The sequence below is a fragment of the Zingiber officinale genome, chromosome 6B (assembly GCF_018446385.1).
Source record: "Zingiber officinale cultivar Zhangliang chromosome 6B, Zo_v1.1, whole genome shotgun sequence".
Taxonomy (NCBI): Eukaryota; Viridiplantae; Streptophyta; class Magnoliopsida; order Zingiberales; family Zingiberaceae; genus Zingiber; species Zingiber officinale.
Window position 1 is genome coordinate 113,654,436 of NC_055996.1, and position 15,625 is coordinate 113,670,060.

General features: G+C 36.7%; 2 protein-coding genes across 2 annotated transcripts; both read left to right on the forward strand.

Moving 5' to 3' along the window:
• The first annotated feature begins 215 nt into the window (after positions 1-215).
• On the forward strand, positions 216-7,434 carry LOC121989001 (4-alpha-glucanotransferase DPE1, chloroplastic/amyloplastic-like). The gene is made up of 16 exons (XM_042542770.1): positions 216-679; positions 1,164-1,226; positions 2,095-2,183; positions 2,258-2,318; positions 3,237-3,315; positions 3,408-3,544; positions 3,638-3,796; positions 3,888-3,964; positions 5,720-5,859; positions 5,983-6,014; positions 6,091-6,165; positions 6,284-6,356; positions 6,452-6,540; positions 6,694-6,738; positions 6,826-6,978; positions 7,145-7,434. The coding sequence occupies exons 1-16, from the start codon at positions 296-298 to the stop codon at positions 7,247-7,249; spliced, it is 1,761 nt and encodes a 586-aa protein (XP_042398704.1). The 5' UTR covers positions 216-295; the 3' UTR covers positions 7,250-7,434.
• A 960-nt stretch (positions 7,435-8,394) lies between these two features.
• Positions 8,395-9,228, forward strand: LOC121991403 (zyxin-like). Its single transcript, XM_042545410.1, has one exon. It carries the CDS (start codon positions 8,395-8,397, stop codon positions 9,226-9,228), a length of 834 nt encoding a protein of 277 aa, XP_042401344.1.
• The last annotated feature ends 6,397 nt before the right edge of the window (positions 9,229-15,625 follow it).

Below are 15,625 nucleotides of genomic sequence, written 5' to 3' on the forward strand. Positions count from 1 at the left end.
ATGATTAATGCTTGTTTTTTTTAATTAAAATAAGTAAACCGTTCACATTTATCTATTGCTCCTATTTTATCAAAATACTAAACCTGCAAAAAAATTGTAAACCGTTGAAACTTAAAAGAAGTCATGGGAGTAGGCGGACCCACTTTTGCCACACAGATGTAGTCACATTGATGGAGAACGCAGGAAGCGGCTTCGTGTCACGCGATCCAACACCAATATCCACTTTCTTTGTCACTCTTTCCCTCTCCTTATTTCCTCCCCTTCCTCCGTGCGTTCACTCTCTTTCTCTGCCACAATGGTATCACTCTCCCTTTCCCCGGGCGTCCTCCCAGCCGCTGCCTCGTTCTCCACCCGCGGCCGGATCGCTGCACTTCCTTCTTTCCTCAGATCGCAGATCGCAGCCCCTTCACCGGCGTCTTGGCGGACTAGGATTCGCCGCCGACAGTGCGATCGGTTCTTCGCTTCATCCGCAGTTCTGGCGGAAGCCCTGCGTGCCGGGGACGATTTGCCCCACGACTACGAAGCTTGGACGCCGGTCGCGGACCCTAGGCGACGGCGGAGGGCGGGCGTGCTCCTCCATCCGACTTCCCTGCCAGGTCCGCACGGGATCGGGGATCTCGGCGACGAGGTTATTCGCTTCTTGGATTGGCTTCATTCCGCTGGCGTATCTGTGTGGCAGGTTTTTGATTGCTCTCCCTCTCTTCCTTTATGTTCCATGATTCTTTTGGGGGCATCTTGTGGTGAATACCTTTTCCTGCTATGCAAGGGTTTTGTTGCAATGGTACTGCATTTGCAACTTAGAGTGAGCATAGAATTTCTTTTCTTCAACAATGTTGGTGGTTAAATTCTTTTGAAGTAAATATTTGTTGTTTGCATTCTCCGCAAACGAACTACTTTTCCTTTCTGTAAATCTCAAAATTTCTAAACCTGAAAACATGGGATTATCTTGGTTTGATACCTAATTGTAACGCTTAATGTGTTTTATGATCAAATCATAAACTTCAAGTCAGCGTCGGAGGCTGTATTTTTTTTTTCTTTTTCATTTTGTTATGATATATGTATTAATTATTAACATGCATAATTTAAAGTATGAAAAACTTTTTTTTTCTCTCGCCGGACAGTGTAACATTAGTGACAAACGATATTGGTTTGTTTTTTTGTAGGTTCTACCGCTTGTTCCACCAGGAAGGAAGTCCAGGGAAGATGGATCACCCTACTCTGGCCAGGTACATTAAACTTTGGCAATATAAACAGGGAAATCAGGGGTTTCTTGCTTCTAATTTGCTTCTGCTATCTTGTTAGAGAACATATTCCATTTGAATGATAAGTGATAACAATCTGCCATAAACTTTCCTCTGTCCTTGGTCAAGTAGCCATGGTCAAGTGGACAATTTTACTAGGCCTCAATGTTACTCGCTCATTGATCAAATATCCATGTTTCCATACATATCCTATATGGTTAGTGTCTGGAAATTCTTTATAAATCAGTTTAGTACCCCTTGGCACGTTAATTGTATACCTGTCCTTGAATTCGGTATCTTTATATTACTCTGTATCAAGAGGTAACCCATGCACTGTTACTGTCTCCCTATAGTATAAATCAACTAGATAATCCAAATAATTTTTTGGCAAAAAAGTAGAATGTGAGTTTCGAAACCGACGAGCACGAATAATCTTTTCTATGTTGCCTATGTCAACCGCAGACTTTTAATTTATATCTATCACCTTTCTTCTCCAAAATTTAATTGAATTAATTATGTAATTATAAGTTAATTAATTCTCTTCAAATTGTTTGTGAGGTGTTCTTGCTGGTGCCGAATCACTCTTTATATTCACTCTTATTTTACAACTTCACCCACACCTAATATAGGTGAATACATGAATGATTATCAATTTCTTTGTTCATTTATTCTGGAAAAGGAACATCATTAACTTTTCTCACATCATGCATGATTTGACTCAATTGGTGGGGAAGATAATATTAAACGCTATGATCTAGAGTTGTACCTTGTATATGGTGGAATGATTTGTGAACAAATCTTTATATGCTTTGCTGTTATTGAGTCACATGAATATTTGTAATGCTAAATGCAGGATGCAAATTGTGGTAACACGCTGTTGATTTCTCTTGAGGAGTTAGTCAAGGATGGTTTACTGTTGAAGGATGAACTTCCGGAGCCAATGTGAGTTTACTAATTTCTGATTTTAGACTATATTTATGTACACTGGTATTCTCACATTTATTTTAAACTTGCAGGGATATGGATCATGTTGACTTTGAAGCAGTTGCAATGCTGAAGGACCCTTTGGTCACAAAAGTAGGTAATTCTTGGCTTTTTTGTTGCTTTTATGCATACTTATTCTTTATGTCAAGCAAAAACTGGTATCTTCTTGGCGTGTCATATATGTAGAACATGTTGAGAATGCCAGCTATTTATTTTCATAATCTTATTTAATCTTTTGGTGTAATATCTTAGCTTAATACAGCATGCTCAATTTATCAACAATAGGCAGAATAGAATGGAGCTGTACAAGTAATTCCTTAGATGGGTTGGTGCACTTTATTATTGTATCCCTATACCACTTTTATTAATCATATGGAGATGAAATTTATTACTCCTTGATAATCACTCCATTGCAACCTTTTGACCAGTACTCTAATAAATTCTTTTTTCATGCTATATATTTCTTCTGAGCCTATCACTTTTTTCCCCATGAAATCCTTTGATACAACATCTCTATGCACCAGCAAAATAAATTTTATGGGACAGAATTTAGAACATCAAAGACTAGTTCAACAAGCATTAAGAGGTGAACCCATGGATTAAAGATGCCCTGAGACAGCGATGACTTAGCTCATGGTCCTCAATGACAGTGAATGCTTCACTTGTGGTTTGCCATGACAACAATGGCTAGCGTCATGGTCTATGATGCTTCAGTGAAGTCCTAGACAATGTTATCTCCTTCTGCTCTTTCCCCTTTCTGTTCTTCTGCCCACCTGGTGCACCGCTAGCACTGGCACCTGATAGGTTTGACACTTCTCAAGCCAGCTGGGGATTGAAACCACGATTTGGTTAGCTTCAGTGAACCTTATGTTAAGTTATTGATTAACATAGAAAGTTATTTGCTGTAACACCTAGAATTTACTGATGTCTTATTTTTCATATTTGCGCAACCACTGTGGACAGGTAAAATCCGTAGTTAACTATTTTGGATTAATGCGTTTTTTTTATCAGGCAGCTGAAAGACTTCTTCTAAGTCAGGGCATTCTTAAACGGCAATTCTATGATTTTCGAAGGGATCCTGGAATTTCAGGTATATCTCTCAGTACCACTGTTTCTCCTGCTTATAGATTGAATTCAATCATGCTAACCAACCCCAGACGTCTCTCGTGGCATTCTATTCAGGTTGGCTTGAAGATGCAGCTCTATTTGCAGCAATTGATAACAGTGTTAATGCATTTTCCTGGAATGAATGGCCTGAACAATTGAAAAATCGACATCTTGCAGCTTTGGAAGATGTGTATCAAAAACAAAAAGACTTTGTAACAACCTTTTACAAAATTAGCCAAAGTTCAGTTTTTTCATCTTCATATACTTTTCTTTAAAGTATTCTTGCTATGTTCCTGATAATGCAGATAAATATCTTTATTGCTCAGCAGTTCTTGTTTCAAAGACAGTGGCAAAGGGTTCGTCAGCATGCACAAACATTAGGAATTAAAATTATTGGAGACATGCCTATTTATGTAGGTCATCATAGTGCAGATGTTTGGGCTAATAAGAAATCATTTTTACTGGTAAGTACATTAGCATTTTCAAGCCATTGAAAGTAAACTTTCTTGCTTACAATAATTCTTCTTTTCTGCTCTGGTTTATTCTCTGGTTCAGGATAGAAGTGGTTTTCCTAGACTTGTAAGTGGTGTCCCACCAGATGCCTTCAGTGAAACTGGGCAACTATGGAACAGGTTCACATCCTTTGCTAAAAATTAATGTACTTTGTTGGATTCTATGGTAATAAAAAAAATTGTTTTTTTGCTTATATAAAAAAACTCAACTTTCTCAACAACCACCACAAATTACATCATCCTATAGTTTTATGGATGCCCAGTCTGACTCCTAAATTTTAGATAATTCCACTGTTTTAAGTGCCTATGGTCACCAAAATGTATCATTCTAAGTGTCAATCAATAATGATACTATGTTGGCCTAGGGCAATGGTGTAATGGTCAGACCCTCCAATGAATAACCAAGGGATCTAAGGTTCAAATCTTAGTTGGGCACACTGCAGGGGATTACCCTCTTGTGAGAAGCGGGCCTAAGAATGCTCGCCATATGGGACTCCATGAGCATTTCCTGATTTACTCTGGTGGCCGGTGGGAAACTTCCGTGGGTTGGGCCACCCTCAAGATTAGTTGATTTGAAGAATTGGATGCCCGATGCTAACTAAAAAAAAATAATAATGAAACTGTGTTGACACTGGTTCACTATGTCACTCATGCCAATACAATTTCTGTGGTATTGCCCAAGACATGGTTTACCTTGTTGGTACCATCTGAAATCTATTGAGACAATTAGCTGAGATAGGACCCATGGCTCATCCTTCAACACCCAGGACAATCTAGGGAGGAGTTGAAGCGCTGCAAAAAGAGAAATGATGTCAGGGTTAGAAAATTGATATATGTTCATATTTCAATTGTACAAGTTCAAGTCCAAGTTTTAGGGTTTAACTTAGATATATTTGTGGACACGGAAAAATCTGGTTTAATGATAGATGTTTTAAGAGTATTATTTGATTTGGATCTTAGAAAATATGGAGTTGACCTCACAGAATGCTACATTGATCAATGCTTTCATTTGATGCATTACACTCATTTTTTGATATTAGTGAGGCATAACCGTTAGTTGAGATGTGTGTCAAATTTTTGTAACTTGTTTATTCAATTGACTTATCAATTGCTATAGAGGTAAATTTGGAGTAAACAAGATAAATGAAAGGAGATTAGAGAGTTAAACCTAATTTGAACCGATCTAGGCATGTCACCGAATGGCAATAAACCGTATTGTTGTGGTTGGTGATCAAAACCCTGACTCGGAACAACAATTCAAACCTTGCATAGCTGAGTTATGTTTATAAATCTATAACTTCTCTTCTTTCTTTTATCTCCTTTCTAACTCTGCTCTTTTCATGGTCTTGAATTCTTGATGGTTATGCTCCGAAAAGTCTTGAACATTGCAAGCCTCTTTAAGCTTACCAAATGGGATTTGGTAATTTTCTTTTGGTTATTCACAATGCTAACTCTTTGCTATATGATTGTAATGCTGTTTTGACAGTTCTCGAGATAATGGCAATCCCTCTTCTCTGATTTCCAGTACTTTGACATTTTGGATAGTTTCTATTACATTGTTTCTTTTACTTCCCCGTTTGTACTTATCACTATCTTCAGGTAGCAATCCAAGGTTTATTTATTTATATTATATTTTTTACTATTTCAATTTTGGTTAAAGTGTGCATGGGTCAAACCTCATTCATATTCTCACTCAACTGTCATAGTTAACTTCATGTTTTGAGAATTGGTTGTACAATGGCAGAATTTTTGCATTTTACGACCAATTTAGTGGCCCTCTGGGAAGGTTTTTGTTTGTTTGTTTATTCATTTATTTTTCCCTTTTGAACTAGTCTAGAGTATCCATTTACTATTTTGGTTGTCTTTCTGCACCAGTCCTTTGTATGATTGGAGGTCTATGGAGGAGAATGGTTTTGCTTGGTGGATACAGAGAATCAGGCGTGCTCTTGACCTTTATGATGAATTTCGGATAGACCACTTTCGAGGGTTAGCTGGCTTTTGGGCTGTCCCTGCCGGTGAGTTCACTTAATCTGTGGCTGTTATGTATCATATATAAAAAAATACAGATTGCTAAGCATAGATTTGGTTGATTGCCCTCTGGCTAATGTTTTTTTTTTTTTTAATTTGTAAATGTGCAGAATCTAGTATCGCAATGTTTGGAAGCTGGAAAGTAAGCATCATTTGAATTGGTCATACAATTTCATGCTAGAACACAAGTTATATCTTTGTTGCTTGATTGCCATTAGGTTGGACCAGGGAAAGCTTTCTTTGATGCTGTCTTTAAAGCTGTTGGGGATATTGAAATAATTGCAGAGGATTTGGTATGCTTCATCAATTGTGTTTTTCTTGAGACTACCCTATATGCCAATTTGTCTGTGTACCTCATGTGATTTGAAGATTTTTTTTTTTTCAACTTAACCATAATATTTTTTCTTTTAGGGGGTAATAACACAAGATGTGGTTCAGCTAAGGAAGGATATCGGTGCTCCTGGCATGGCGGTTCTCCAGTTTGGTATGCAATAAGTTAACCATTTTGTGATCATGTTGCTCTATATCTTGATGTTAGCGAAGTAGTTACTATTTTTATTGGTTTGATTGCTTGTCTAGCCTTCGGAAGTAATGCGGATAACCCTCACCTGCCTCATAACCATGAAGAGCAACAAATTGTATATACAGGCACACATGATAATGACACAGTGAGGCTCTTTTGTTCTACTCTTTGGCTATCTATCAAGGCTAAGAATAGAATATTTAAGAAATTTGTAGTTTACCTTGATATATATAAAAAAAAAATCTTGATACCAAGCTATGCTGCAAACTCTTAGTCCTTGATTCTTTGCATGTTTCAGATCCTAGGATGGTGGGAGGTCATTGGCGAGGAGGAGAAGGATACTGTGAGTGCTTGCATTGTTTTTCTAGATGAAATATTGGTCATGACTCCTGTCTAACTTTCTTTATTTATTGATGTCTTGATTATGCAGGTGAGGAAGTATCTTTCCTTGGCTGATGACACTGATATATCATGGGCTCTGATTCAATGTGCTCTCTCTTCAGTAGCACGGACTGCTATCATAACGATGCAAGACATCCTTTGTCTCGGAAGTAATGCTAGGATGAACACACCCGCAACACAGGTTAATCGGGTTCTAATTCGGTTCTTTATTGTGGACATAGTCACCAAAACTTCTTTCTGAAATTATTACTATCCAACTATTTGGAAGATTTGGTGCATGTACAAGTTATTATTGACTACATTACTTTGGTTCTTTTAACGTGAGATCTTGCACCATCCTTTTGCAGTTGGGGAACTGGAAGTGGAGGATACCAAGTTCGATAAGGTTCAACAACCTAAATCCTGAAGCAGAGAAGCTGAAGGGCCTCATTTCTATGTACAACCGGCTGTGATGTTAAATTAACCTTGTGCACACGTGGGTTCATCTGATCGAGACTTTCTATATTTTCATTTGATTGAGTTTTTTTTTATTCCCATTTTGCTCTAGAGGGAGAGTTGAATCGAAATCAAGCAAAACATATATTTACATTTTACATTTAACATCACATATATATAGATTCTTAATTTGTGTAGCAAAGCCCATTGCCCATATGAACCATGTGTTAGAATTTTTGGACTGATTTATGATAGGCATTTTGATCCATTCTAAATTTAGGTCAAAGTATAGTATGATGAGCAAGTCCAAGTGGTGCATCGAACTGGTGCTTGCGACTTTGAAAGAGAGCATCTTTTATGCCAACTTTATGCTTTCTGGCTTGCAAAGGTTGGCATTGTGGGAGCGACTTTAGGTTGTCCATGAAATTCAGGATTTTCTTTTCTAGATCCGACCTGTTTTTAGCATTGAGGTTTTAATGAAGGGCTCTTCATGACACTAGTCACCCATCCTGTAATTTATTCAAAGTAATACATTAAAAAAATGAATTTAATGAAGAACTTCCATTTTTATGATGGGATATAATGATTAAATTGCTTGTTATGTCATTAATGCGGTATAATCATATGATTGTGAATGATATAATCATATTTTGGCGACTATAAAATGTAGTTATAGTCACACCTTAATAAAGTTATTTTTGGTTAAAAAAAAATTAGCGGGGGTTGTAGGAAAATTAAGTACAATTGTAGAATGAATGGATTGATTGATGGATTGGATGGATGGATCAATTATTCTGAGTTTAATCACTAGGACAGGACGTATTGCCTTTAATTTTGTCTCCGTGCCCTTGACCTTTCAACTCCTTCCCTCCCTCCCTCCCTCCCTTGCATCACATCCCACCCCGTTCCGCGATGACTGGCAGCTCTATGAATTACAAATCCGTAGACTTGATTGGTCCACATCAATGACCAATTGGATCTTTCATCTTTCCAATGGAACTCTGAGCTCTATCTCTCAACCTTTTATGTATCTCTCTCTCTTTTTAACCCATCGATCGCCTGCTTTTCTTCCCTCTCTTCCTTTCCCAGCCTTTGGAGAAGGTTTTAGAAAGCGGAGCAAACATCGAGAGATAGAGAATTACAAGATTGATTTTCATCGAGCATGGCGTCGTCCTACAGCGGCAGCTTCCAGTCCTCTAGCAGCGGCGGCGGCGGCGACAACAACGATCACGACGCTCTCGGCGACTCCTTGGCTTCCTTTTTAAACCCACCCGCAACTTCGCCCCCGGGTCCTCCTCCGGTCTTCGACTCTTTCTCCCCTTATCTCGCCTCTTTCCCTTTCTCCTTCCCTTTCCCCCCGCCGCCGGAGCATAACTCTCTCCCCCTCGACTCTCCGTGGCCCAAGCCAATCCACCAATCGTCTCCTCCTTTCTCCACCAACTCCACTTCCACCGCTGCCCTGCCGTCGGCTTCCGCTCCTCCTCCTCCGTCCGCTGCACCAGATGTGCCCAGGGGGTCCAAGAAGCGGTCGAGGGCCTCGAGGCGAGCTCCCACCACTGTCCTCGCCACCGACACCTCCAACTTCCGCGCCATGGTGCAGCAGTTCACTGGATTCCCGACTCCGCCATTCGCCACTTCTGCTGCTCCTTCAGGGTCCTTCTCCCGGCCTCGACTCCATCTTTTCGACGCCGCCGCTTCCATCTCCACTTACCTTCCCAAACCTCCTTTCCCTTCCTCTTCCTTCTTTAGAACCGCTCCTCTTTCCAATCTAAACGGTATTGCCACCGCTGCTTCTTCATGTAGCTCAAATCCCATCTCTGATGGTCAAAATCCTAAATTTGACCCTTCAACTGCAAATTTCCTCTCTCAAACTCTGCTCCAATCCGCGACGAGCCTGGTCGGAGACAGTTCGAACTACGCCACGGAAGAAGGCGGCCTTGGCATCCTCATCAAATCCCCACCCCTGAAAAAACATGGCAAATCCGAGGCCAATTAATCGACCAAGAGGCTCCAGGAACCGGCACAGGAAGATGCAGAGCAGCGCCGGACAAAATCCCTCTCAACAAGTCATGCACGGCGATCAACTAAAGCTCGTCGACCGAGTGAAAAAGAATGCTTTTGCCACCAACTAACAATCAACTGGTAATCAGCAAGATTATCATCTCTGCTTATTTCGATCGCTACTCTGCTTGTATTTCCTTATATAAATCTCCCTTGTAATGCCATGAACAAAATCCTTGACAGCAGTTCCTATCTATCCTTTGATCGTTTTTGAACTTAAACGTAAAAAATTATTAAGTATAATCATATATACCAAAGCGGATGATCATCCATCTATCTGCACATGCGATGCTGCAGTAAAAAGGCTAGGGGACTTGTGATTCCGCATCTCTGCATCGAGAATGGTACGTCGAGCATGCAATAATTATTGGGGGTATAGGAGTCCCTCCACTTCTCTATAAAGCCCGGCATATCATTCCGCTTTAATTAAAGAGGTGATAATTAGCCGTGCAAAGTCACATGCCATGAAGATCCTCCTCTAACGCCCATGGAGCTCCACTGCCACATCAATATGTTTCCTTGATTGCATCGCCCAAAGGCGTGTCGGCATCAATGGAGATCGGATTGGAACGGCCAGCACGGCCAATTCAGTGTGTAGTTGATGTAGAATCTAGATTTTGTAGTGGCTGGTGACCCACTGCCATGGCGCAGGGCGAGTGCTAGGAAGGGGGAGGACGATGGAGTTGCAAAACAATCAATTTAACAAGCTTTTGGATTTGTCAAATGGATTATTATGCTTCAAACTTTTTAGTTCCTGAGATGTTTTGTACGATCCTTTGTCGTATCTTTAAACTGTGTTACGGAAATAAAAATTAGGGAAAGTTGGTCTGTTGGACAATTTTTCAACGTTTATTTCGTGAATTTTTTTTGGATTACTCGTGTTATCCGCTATTTTATTTATTACAAAATACTGGACATACAAAATTTAAAAATTCATTGGGGATATCTCTGGTGCGTTTGGTAAGTTATATAATTTTAGTTATATGATTATTAAGTAATTATATAATTAAGATTATGAGAAATAAAATATAATTAAATATTATTTGGTTCAATTTATTTATTTATTTGAAGGTTTAATTTAATATTTTATTGTATTACCCTTAGTTACAACATCAACTATTATAATAATAATAATAATAATAATATTATTATTATTATTATTATTTAAACTATATATTTTTTATATTTTTTTACTTTTTCTTTTTCACATTTACTTTAATTTTTTATGTGTTTTTTATTTTATTATTTTTAAGTTTTTTATTATTTTATTATTTTTATTTTTTATGTTTTTTATTTTTATGTTTTTATATTTCGTTTTTAATTTTTTATTTTTTTTACATTTTTTATTATTTTTTTTACATTTTTCTATTTTTATTTTCTTTACATTTTTCTCATATCAAAGGGTATTTTTGATAAAAAAAAATTTATTACCTCCGAAATCAAGAAAAATTTCAATTTTTCAATTTCGAGTTGCATATTTTTTTTTGTTGACGTGTGGCATGCACTATAAGAAATAAGTAAAATAGCGATAAATTATTAGCAACGAAATAATATTTCGTAGTTAAATATTATTTATAATAGTGAAATATAAATTCGTCACTAATAAAACAAACATTAGCGACGAGTTTGTCGAATTCGTCGCTAAGAAAATAAACATTAGCAATGAGTTTGTCAATTCATCGCTAAGAAAATAAACATTAGCGACGAGTTCGTCTAATTCGTCGCTAATATCAAGATTTAGCAATGAATTTATCAAATTCGCCACTAACATTTATGTATATTAGGATTTTAGAACCCAAACTTGATATTGGCATTAGTGACAAAGTTGTCGAATTCGCCGCTAATATTTAGCATTAGCGACGAATTTATAAATTTCACCGCTAACATGCATAAAAATTTAAAACCCTTGGGCTTTTCCTTGACGCCGTCATGCACACAACTTCCTCCGCTTCTTCTCCTCTCCCTCACCTCTCCTCTTCAGGTTAGAAGAGGAGAGCCTCCTCTCCACTTCATCACCACCATTCGGCCATCTCCTCTCTTCTTTGGATCAAAAGAGGGAAAACCAGTAGTCACATTCGGAGAGCTTCATTCACATCCACAGTTCCTTCTTCTCTTCGGGTTAGAAGAGAAGAGGAGCTCCTTCATCATCGATTCATCTACCTCTTCGGGTTAGAAGAAGGAAGACCCGATTGCTCGCTCCATCCATCTCCGACAATCCACCTCTTTGGGTTAGAAGAGGAGGATTCGTTCTCCGTTCCAATCCGCATATGACATCCTCTCTTCCCTCTCCTCTTTGGGTTAGAAGAGGAGTGGACATCCACTTTATCTTTCGACAAACCCTCTTATCTTCAAGTTAGAAGAGAAGAGGCCCTCCTTCATCCATGCTTCAATTAGCCCCTTCTGAAACTCCATATGCAATTTGTCCGTTCACTCCCATAAACTTGGGTGATGTCTTTATGTGTTGAGTGCTGATTATTGATGTGTTGATGGTTGATTAATGTTAAGTTGATTGTTGAATTGTAATGACATTAACCTCCCATGTTTCAACTTGCATGCTTTAGGCTTGAATTGGTAGATGCATATTAGGTGTTCGATGAAATTTTCCAACCACTTTTGCTCCTACATTTATTGCAATTATGCTAGTTTAATTTCATGCAATTCTTGTTTTGTCGATGTTTGTTCTTGTGATTAAGTTAGATGAAGTATGTTAGATTAGATTAGGTTTTTGTTGAATGCTTTAGGATTGTTATTCATTAGGTTTAGTTTAATACTTGTTTTGCTATTCATTACTTGCATTGTCTTTTGTTCATTAGGTTTAATTTAATACTTACTTTGCTATTTATTAATTCACATCATCAATAGATTTTAATATAATGATTAACCCGATTATATTGGGAAGAAAGCATCGCCACTTGGATTGGAGAGACTTAGATTCAGTTGAAGCAAATCATAGCTTTTGATAACTATTGGGTTTGTGAAACAGTTTGTAACTTGTTTTTTTGTTTATTTTCTTAACTTTTAACTTTAAATTCCCACTGATTGAAAATTCATGGAAGAACCTAATTGATAATCCAAAGGACTAGTGGGACTACATATCAACGAAGGTATAACCATCAATTAATATGATATTTATTTTAGTGCATCCTTTTTTACTCTTTTTTCCCCTTAATATGTAGCCAAACGAGAAATATCCTGATTTTGAGCATAAGCAGACTGATGAAACTTTGCGACGTAGTACTTAGAGCACTCCTGAATGAGTTTTGTTGAACTTGACCCCAGCTGAGACAACATCGTAGGTAGAAATGTTCTGTTTTAAGCTTTTGGTGGACATATTGATTCAAATGTTATAATTCTCCATCGTAGTAAGTTCTTTGGATGTGAATTTGATGGTGTGATTTTTATTTGTTGTGTTACTTGTTGTTAGAATTGTGAATTTGTTACTTGTTGATAGAGTTGTGTTATTTATTTGTTGTGTTGTTATTAGAGTTGTATGAGTTGTTTGTGAATGTTAGAGTTGTGAATGCTTTGTGAACTTGATGATGGTGAAATATGAGTTATTTGTGAGTTTGTTTATGAATTTGTATATAGGATATGAATGAAAATAAATAATTTTTTTAAAAATAAATATATTTTTTAAAAAATGGTTAGCGATGATTTTCTCTAAAATTGTTCCTAACCATTGATACCCAGCAATTTTTTTTAAAAAAGGTTTGCTACGAATCTATTGCTAAATCGTCGATAACTAGTTATATTAGCGATGAATTTAGCAAAATTCGTCGCTAACTGATGTGTATTTTAGCGACGATTATATTAATCTTAACGACATTTTATGGTATGTCGTTAATGTTAGCGACGAAATATTAACAATCGTCACGAAATATGGTTTATGAAAAGCTTATTGCAACAATCATAGCGACAAATTGTTTTCACCGCTAAATGTTGATTGCGATGAAATAATGGGTTTAACAATGAAAAATTTTCGTAGCTAAATGTTGATTTTCTTGTAGTGATGGAACAGTACTCGGGAATCATTGATTACATAAATCAAACAGAATTTTTGTTGATAACTTTAGATGGATAATTAAGGTTATCAAGGATAACTTCCAACTAAACGCACCCCCATTGTTTTATTTTTCTTGTGCTCATAGGCTCGGGGGCTCTACGCGACCGCATGGGGTCGTACTTGAGTTTTCATAGGCCTGAGTCGGAATTTCAAAATTAGGCCTCTCATATTGTGTAATCAATTTTTCTTTATCAAAAGTCTTCTTCATTAAGACCTACAAAATACAAAGCAAAATACTAATTTGAAATTGTATATACAATATATGTAATTTAGTTAAACAATAATAAGTTATAGATATTACCAATACTCACTTAAATATAACACGTTTTGACGTTTTGGGTGCAAAAATATCAATTAAGCATGAGTAATCAACATATTCCACAATTTTCTTCTCAATTGATAGCATGACCAACTCATTCAATCTTTTTTGTGACATAGTTGATTGAAGATAATTTTTGATCAATTTCAACTTCGAGAAACTTCTTTCGGCACTTGCAATCGTAACTGGTATAGTCAACAAAATTTTGTAAGCAACATAAGCATTCGGATAACAACCATCCACATCTTTAAAATGATTCAACACGCCCATTGCTCTTTTTGCTTCTGTTGGTAAAGAATGTTTCAAGAGAGTTAACTCCATGAATAACTTATGTCCATCAATATCAGAATTGTCATTATACTTTAAACATTATTCAAGATTTTCACAAGATCTTAATAAATTATCATCATCAACACACTTTAATTTCTCCACACTGAATAAAAACCCAAAAGTTTCTTCATATTTTTTAAATTGTTCAAACCGGCTTTGTAGAGAAGAATACCCTTGATCAATCAAAAAGAGAAAGTAGTTAACTCTGAAAGATTCCTTCGCTGATTGTGTTACCTTATTTGTAATAGTTTCAACAAATTATTTTTTCTTCTAATAATATATTTTTCCTTGAATGAAGCTTCAATTCCCAATTTATTTGCCATTTGTTTAGCTTCATTAACATCCTTTTCAAACATGTTCTCTATATTCTTCAAAATTCAGCATAAGACCCTTTATATATTTAATAGCAACATCAATATCTACATCTTCAGCTTGGAGAATCTTGCTCACAATATTTACTGAATGCAATAACTTATATCAAATTACCAAACCAACTAAGAATTCAAAATTTTCAAGATCATGTGTTGCTAAAGACTCAGCCTCACTCTTTCCTGTTGGGTCATCAACCATGTTTGCTAAGTCAAGTAAAGCATCTCTTATCTTTGAAATTTGTTCTTTTATCGGTATCACACTTTCAACGTGACTTTCCCAACGGGTTTATGACAATGACTTAAGTGTTAAACCTTCCACGTGATGTTTGAAAATTTTTCATCGCTTGGTAGAAGATGAGAACAATTTATATATCCATTGTATTACTCCAAAAATGGACATAGCTTGAGGACAACAATTTGCAATATCACATAATGCCAACTTTAGGGTATGACATCCACAAGGAGTATAGAAAGCTCTAGGGCTAATATCTAATAATTTTCTCTACACTCCATTATGCTTTCCTTTCATATTTGATCCATTGTCATATCCTTGCCCTCTTATATCATCAAGATTAAGTCCAAGATTTTTCAACATAGTTTTTAACTCAGTAAAAAGTCCATGTCCTGATGTATCATCTACCTTCAAAAATTCAACCCAATATTCTTCTATCACTGCAAAGCTTGCTGAATCATCCACACAGCATATTACAAGAGACATTTGTTCCTCATGACGTGCATCTGGAGTACAATCTAGTATAACTTCATTATATTTGGTCTTTTTAACTTTTGCAATGATTGATTTTTTCACTTCATGTGTTAGCATCTGTATCAACTCATTTTGGATTTTGGAGCCAAGATATGTATAATGAGTTTCACTTGATTGTATTCGATGAATGTGTTCTTTCATTATTGGATCAAACTTAACTATCATTTCAATCATTTGCAAAAAGTTGCCATTGTTTTCAGCATAAATTTTCCCATAATCTCCTTGAAATGCTAAGTTATTTTTTGCCAATCTATGCACAATAGCAATTATCCTCTTTAATAGTTGTCTCCAATGCTCTTTCTCTTTGTTGATTTCTACTTGTATGCTGCCATCAATTGTCTTATTTTTTTCAACCTTTTCTCCAATTCAATCAAATTAATCATACAATCAATGTGTTCCTTACTTGCTTCATGATTTTTCAGACTACGACTCAAGTTATGCCAAGCTTTGTACCCTTCATTAGCCAATTGACCAATTTTGTAC